This window comes from Tachysurus vachellii, chromosome 8 (genome assembly GCF_030014155.1).
Source record: "Tachysurus vachellii isolate PV-2020 chromosome 8, HZAU_Pvac_v1, whole genome shotgun sequence".
NCBI lineage: Eukaryota > Metazoa > Chordata > Actinopteri > Siluriformes > Bagridae > Tachysurus > Tachysurus vachellii.
The window spans coordinates 24,549,002-24,556,501 of record NC_083467.1 but is presented as its reverse complement, the minus strand read 5'-3'; the positions used below and the strand labels follow the sequence as shown (position 1 = coordinate 24,556,501).

Here is a 7,500-nt window from a genome sequence, read left to right as displayed (position 1 = left end):
TATGGGAGGGAAAAATAAAGGTGCATCCGTCATGTCCTTGCAGACTGACACCAGTTTGGTGTAAGTAATTGGATCCTGCTGGTCATGTCACTCTCTCTGTCTCTCTCTCTGTTCTTTGTGAGCATGTGTGTGTTTATTTCTTGATCAGTATGACAGTCAGGATACAGACAGACAGACAGACAGGAAGACAGGACGAAGTTTGTGCCGAGGAGGCGAACGAAAGTAACGATAATGCATGTCAGATTGAGAAAAGCTTGATTGTACTCGATGACGCTCAAGTGGTCCATCATGAGGACTCTAAATGAATGAAATATTAGTCATGAGCTCACATCTGTAAACGTTTTTCCATTTTCTGAACGAACTTTTATGGCTGGCGAACAGGATCTTTTTACTATACTGGATGTATGAAATATCTTTTCCTGGCTCGATTCTTGGCTTTGCGATGTTTTCACGTTAGAGGGTCTGCCGGACGTCTCATGGTGTGTGTTTGCGGTGAGAGCTGAGCTGTGTGACTATATAAAACACTCTGATAAATTAGGTTTTAAACACATTGCTGAGATTTATTTATTTATTTATTTATTTACATCCATATATTTACACACTGATTGCAAGCAGCTTATTGGATTGGATCTATTTCGTTACACATATTTTGGGGGAAGTCGTGGCCTAACGGTTAGAGAGTTTGACTCCTAACCCTAAGGTTGTGGGTTCGAGTCTCGGGCCGGCAATACCACGACTGAGGTGCCCTTGAGCAAGGCACCAAACCCCCCCCAACTGCTCCCCGGGCGCTGCAGCATAAATGGCTGCCCACTACTCCGGGTGTGTGTTCATGGTGTGTGTGTGTGTGTGTTCACTGCTGTGTGTGTGCACTTTGGATGGGTTAAATGCAGAGAACGAATTCTGAGTACGGGTCACTGTACTTAGCCGTATGTCACGTCACTTTCACTTTCACTTTTTTTCTTGTGTGTGTGTGGTTTTTTTTTTATTTGTGTATGGTGTGTATTATGAAAATGTCAGCTGTTGTGATATTGAGATGTAATAGTTTAGTCACAGAAAAGCTATAAAATCATCCAAAGGTCAAACTCAAGCTAACTATTCAGCTACTTTTAACACCGGAGTTTACTGTTGTACTCACAGAAAAACATCCACCGCAACGACCAAACACGGTCCCGTCGTCCCTCACCGCTCCTTCGTTACATCAAAAAATAACAGACTAGAAGACACGACTGTCCTCACGCTGTCTTCCCGACACTTCAGGAATGCAAACGCTGCACTTAAAAACAAAGGCGACTTTTCTCTTTTCCCCCCTCAAGGTTCCTCGAGGTTTCTTCTTCATAAACAGGTCGTCTGATCAGCAAACAGTCTTTAGTAGAGGTCTATATAGAACATCCATATCTGAATGGTTCCCCTGGAGGAAGAACGTATGATATGTCTATAAATGGTTATAGTGAAGGCACTTATTTGATCTCCAAGATGGAATTATATTAATATTGGTTCGGATATCACACGTAAAAAACAAACAAAAAAAAACTGATCAGAATCTAAAACAAATCAAAATTGAAAAGTTGTCTGTAGCACAATGTAATGTGATATTATTATTATTATTATTATTATTATTATTATTATTATTATTATTATTGTTGTTGTTGTTGTAGTTATTATTATTATTATTATTGTTGTTGTTGTAGTTATTAATATTATTATTATTGTTGTTGTTGTAGTTATTAATATTATTATTATTATTATTATTGTTGTTGTTGTTGTAGTTATTATTATTATTATTATTATTATTATTATTATTATTATTATTATTATTATCAGACACCTAAGTTACCATAGCAACAGGGAGTTTCTGTTTATTTCTGTTTATTACTATTTGTCATTAATAACTATTATTCTGGAATTACAAGACTTTTATTGTAAAATCGTTTACATTTTGGTTTATAATTGGCAAATTTTCAGTCTTGGTTCTTTCTTTCTTTCTTTCTTTCTTTCTTTCTTTCTTTCTAATTGGCTAATTAATCAGAATAAAAGAGCACGTTTAGGTCACCGAACAGATTTCAGTATCATGCTGGACATAGTAATCAGAAGACAGGCAACATGCTTTATCAGTGTTTTATCATCGTGTCATTACATCATTAAGTATTCATTTATCACTTGCTGCATCACTATATAATGATTTTATTTTTTTTCTTCTTTCCCCTTTTGCGTATTTCTCACCTTTCCTGCGCAGTAACACCGCAGCACTGCACTCTGAGCCTGCTTTCCCAGCTTATAACCACCTCTTTGTTTTGATCCAAGGTGGGGAAAAAAATGTCCGGAGAAAGGCAGAGGTCAGACGACGAGAGTCCCAGCACCAGCAGCGGCAGTTCAGATGCCGATCAGAGAGATCCTCCTGTAGCAGAGGTCGAGGAGCAGGAAGAGAGGAAGCAGGCCACACCTCCACAGCAACAGCAGAAGAAAGCATCCAAACAGTCCAGCAAAACCCCGGCCAAGCTGTCGTCCAGCGCCAAAAGGTAATTTCTTCCCACACACGTCACGGGACGAAGGACGGATAACAAGCCGCCGACTTCTTACCGTCGCCACACGCTCGTTTTCCGAGAGTCTTCGGAAGAACTCATAGACAGCGCAGGTTGTTCTGCGTTTATTCATTAACCACAGCAATACCCCGAGCGATTATTAGGCTCATTAGCTACTACATAAAAGCATTAAAACTCGGTAAACGTGTAACCCGTTAAACCACGGCTGTACCGTAGACGTGAGCTGACTCTGCGTTCACGTACAGGAAACGTCGCCTGCGCGTCGTTCATCCTTTCAGTTGTTGGGAATTAAACCGATGCCTGGAAGAAAGGACAAAAGTAACATTCTCTTGACCTGATGGATTTTTAATAATCAGTGCAATATAGATTGAAGGGCTATAAAAAGTCAAATAGCTCAGTGAGGATCATTATTTCTATCCAAGCGTTAGATGGAAGAGAATCGTTACACACATACACAAAAAAATGGCATTGGTGCAAACGTTATTATTATTATTATAATTATTATTATTATTATTATTATTATTATTTATTATTAGGTTTATTTTTTAATTATTATTATTTATTATTTAGTATTTTTATTATTATTATTATTATTATTATTTTTAATTATTATTATCATTATCATTATTTATTTTATTGTTATTATTATAATATAATAATAATAATAATAATAATAATTATTATTATTATTATTATTATTATTATTATTATTATTAACCTCATTATTATTTATACCACACTGTGTTGATTCATTTCCCATAAAAGCAGCTTTTAAAATGAAGTAAAACTTGTTGTAACGCCTTACCGTTTCTATAGCAACAGCTCATCCACAGGATCTTGTGCGATAAACAGATTAATTTTTTTCCTTTTTAAAGCGTAATTATTTAAACGTGTGAGGTTTTTGCCGAAGAGATTTTGCGGAGTGTTTATTAGTCTCCAGTGTCAGTGTCAGGAGTTTGTAGTAATTAGTAATCAGTCTATTAGGAGTCTCATCGTGATCGTTAAGGCCAAAAATGTTTGATTGCGGTACTCCAAAATTTGTGATGCGGCTTGTGCTTTTTTTTGCGCGGGAAAGCTGTTGTGAACTGACGACATTGCAAGCACGGGATTCTACCAGTGAAGACACGTATGTAATGACTTTCTACGAGCGCCGTACTCATGTCACACGGGAGAGGGCTTTGGCTCGGTGCCTGTTGTGATCATGTCACACGATATGGCCGAAATCTGCCAAAGAAAATCTTTGCTTGATTTGGGGTTTAATTCCATTCTAGCAAAAAACGCCTAATCCTAGAGTTGATGGATTAACATGACATGCTGTATTTGAACTCTTGTATTCATTTATTTTTTTTGACAGCTGATATACTGTCAGTGAGAACAGGAACTAACTTGTTTTTCAGATGTTACACAACATAGACCGCAACTTAGAAACGTCGGAGTGTCACTGTGGGGATTAGTGTTCATTCAGATACAAGAGCATCAGTGAGGTTTGAGAGGTTTTGGGGTTTATCCGGTGTTCCAGTTCATCTCAGAGGTGTTCAGCGGGGTTGAGTCCGAGTCAGGGCTCTGTGAGGTTCTTTGACTCCAATCTTAACCTCCACGCCGTGTCTCCATGGAGATCTGTGCTTTGTGCACAGGAGCATTGTCATGCTGGAGCAGTGTTGTGCTGCAACAGCTATATATGGTTGAAATGACAATAAAAAGCTTCTTCACTTGACTTGTTTTAGTCTCTTAGTTCCGCTGAAAGGAGTGTGTGTGTGCCCTGCGATGGGTTGGCACTCCGTCCAGGGTGTATCCTGCCTTGATGCCCAATGACTCCTGAGATAGGCACAGGCTCCCCGTGACCCGAGGTAGTTCGGATAAGCGGTAGAAAATGAGTGAGCGAGTGAGTGAGTTCCGCTGAAAGGAAAGAGAAGGAAGCTGATGACGAGGTGTCCGTATACCTTTGGCCATGTTGTGTATTTTTAGGCCACTTGTTTTGTTCACGTGACCAATCAGACAGACTCTTCACTATAAAACGTCTCCATTCATCTTTCCAGGGCACCCCCCTGGCTATTCTTCCCTGACATCTGTTTAGGAACTATGTGCTTTCGAACCTCACATCATTTTTTATTTTTTTTTATTTTAAGTAAATCTCTGAACAGGTCTGAACTCTAATGCTGCTTCCTATCACCATGTCACTTATAACCGGAGCAATGGAATAAAAAGGAAAAAAAGCGCACGCTTGTCTCGGAAAGCTCGCAGGCTCTTTATGTGCGGGAAGCAAGGGCGATTAAAACGGCGCTCCCTCATGCTGAAAACATCCCAAATCCTGCCCTCACGCACTCTCACTCAGCTGCTAATGCTTTCGTGACAGTCCCTCGGAGCTCCTGTCAGATACTCAAATTCTCCCATCCCCTTCGATTCCCTCCCTTTGTGCCTCATTTGCATGGAAGCATTTACAGCCAGGCTTTTGTGCTTAAAGTGGGTAGAACGACCAGGGGCGTGGCCTTGGGGTGAGGGGGCGTGGCCTTTGGATCAGAAGTTCTTTCCCATTTTTTATAATTTTTTTTCCCCCAGATTGGGCTCCGGCCTGCGAGAACAAAGAGGCAGCAGCCATGTTAGTTGGATTGAGGCGTGCACTTAGCACTGCTCTGGTAGAGGGCACTCAAATACGCACAACTGCTCTCACACACACACACACACACACACACATGCACATACATCTCACTCATCCCCTCCTCCCTCTCTCTCTCTCTCTCTCTCTCTCTCTCTCTCTTTCTCACATCCCCTCCCTCTGTCTCTTCTGTCCCCTGCTCCTCTCTCTCTCTCTCTCTCTCTCTCTCTCTCTCTCTCTCACTCACTCTCTCCTGTCTTTCATGCAGAATCCAGAAGGAGCTAGCTGAGATCACTCTGGATCCTCCACCCAACTGCAGGTAGGCACTTTATTGCTCTTTCAGCCACTTTTACGGCTCTTGTTTGCGTTCGAGAAGCTGAAGAGGAGCATTTCCATTAAACACCACCTGCTGCTGTTGCTTTTAAATTCAACACGAGAGACCAGAGACTCCACAGGACCGGGCTTTATTTTCACCGACAGTGTTCATGACGCTACAGTGCTGTTATTATTCTTATTATTTTTACTATTATTAAGGGACTGAGAGATGAACAGTGTGTTAGGGGATGCGGTGCTTTGGTTTAATGTCACCTTCTGGATGATGCTTTTCCATTTCTACTAATAGAAACTAATCAGCCATTTTCACAAATCTTTTTTTCTATGAATTTGCCAAATCTCGTCACCCAGACCTGCCGACCTGTTTCAGGATGCAGTGCGACTTGCTGTCATCTTGCAAACACGAACAAAACTTTGCAGTGTAGCTGAACTCTGTATCCAATGGCCCTCTCTTGGTGAAGGAGTTTTTATTTCCCTATGTGGGTCTTGGCTGTTAAGCCCCGCCTCCCAAATTTTGAGCACTGAATATGAGCAAAAAGCTTTTGTCATTTTGTGTGTGTGTGTGTGTGTGTGTGTGAGAGTGAGTGAGAGTGTTTTTTCCGTACACGTTTGACTTTTGTTGCATCTACTTGCTTGGATCCGGCCGTGCAGTTCCTGCTTGTGACTCGCTCCCTAACATCGTCTGTGTTTTAGACACGACAATCCGACAGCGAGAGCGTGGACTTCCGTTCGATTCGGATCGAGGATCGTTTCCCGCATCGCTGTTGTTTTTGAGTCTCGTCCGTAAAATTCTGAATCGTACACTGCTTCGTATTGTGTATGATGTGGTATTAAGTAGAGGTTCCCATATACACTGTTTTAGTGGTAACAGATTAATGTTAAATAACAACTAACAACACACACACACACACACACTCACACACACACAAAACCCAAAACATATCTTGTATTTGTAACAGGTTTTTTCTGTGTTATTCGACAAGATGCTGTTAGATGGTGTTAAGCTAATTATAGGTACGCAAATTATTTTTTTTTCTTCTGTTTTGTATGGGATGGGGGAGGTGGAGGCACGGGGGAGGGGCTTGGGCTGGTTGGGGGTCGGGTTGGTGGTTTTAAATACTTTTCTGTTCACGAGTCTCGAACACATTTCTGTGACACGCCACAAAATATCGATTCGTCCACAAACTTTTATATAAACGGTTACATCATCAGAAACGGCTTTATCGGCCGAGCGAGCTTACACACACAAGGAACTTGTAAGAAAAAAAAAGTCAGACCAATATCACCGATACAGCAGTATTTCCTGAGCAGGGCAGTAAATGTGGGTTATGATGTCGTATATCGTACTACAGCCAAACAGTTGCACATTAGAGAAGATTAGTGTGGATTAACCGTTCACGAGGGAGATGGCCTGTGAGCAAAAAAAACCCCAAAACAACAGTTCCTGTGACTGGTTGTTTTGGTGCGAAGTGATCTGTAGCGTCTGGTAGAGGAGAGGAGTTCAAAAGGTCATGGCTAGGGTGTGCAGAGCATGTGATTTATTCTCATAGTTCACTTCCTGATCCTGGAGAGAGGGCAGGGGTGCATTACTGATCCAATCCGTTCAGCAGTCCTCGTGGTCCGTCGAAGCCTTTTTTCGGCGGATAGAACCAAAGTGATAGAACGAACAGCTTTGCGTCCACGGCGCCTGCCTGAGGTACAGAAAAAATACATCCTGGGCTTGGATTTTTCCACTGTGGTGATCTGATTTCAGGTCCTGTGACATACTGTGGCAGATCCCAGGAACGTGAAGGTCTCCGTGTCCGAATCCCGCATGAGGCACTTGTGGTGTTTGACAGACGGCTTGGTAGAGATGTAGTCATTTGTATAAAGGGGGAAGAGCAGTGGGGACAGCACACTTCCCTGGAAGATAGCACCAGTGTTGATCGTGAATTTCCCTAATGTGTCTGTCACTAAACTGGTGAGCCCTGACATGTGGAGGTAGCCACACCGTGCTGGTCTGAAGGACACCTGAGATGATGGTGTTAAACACTT

The 7,500-nt window shown here is 41.7% G+C and overlaps 1 protein-coding gene across 1 annotated transcript in view; it reads left to right on the top strand.

The window, feature by feature from the left end:
• ube2e3 (ubiquitin-conjugating enzyme E2E 3 (UBC4/5 homolog, yeast)) overlaps window positions 1-7,500 on the top strand; it is an 86,134-nt gene that overhangs the window by 2,429 nt on the left and 76,205 nt on the right. The window contains exons 2-3 of the mRNA XM_060877037.1: window positions 2,302-2,516; window positions 5,402-5,452. Coding sequence (XP_060733020.1) covers window positions 2,314-2,516; window positions 5,402-5,452 — 254 coding nt within the window. The 5' untranslated portion in view covers window positions 2,302-2,313. The remainder of the gene's footprint in view (window positions 1-2,301; window positions 2,517-5,401; window positions 5,453-7,500) is intronic.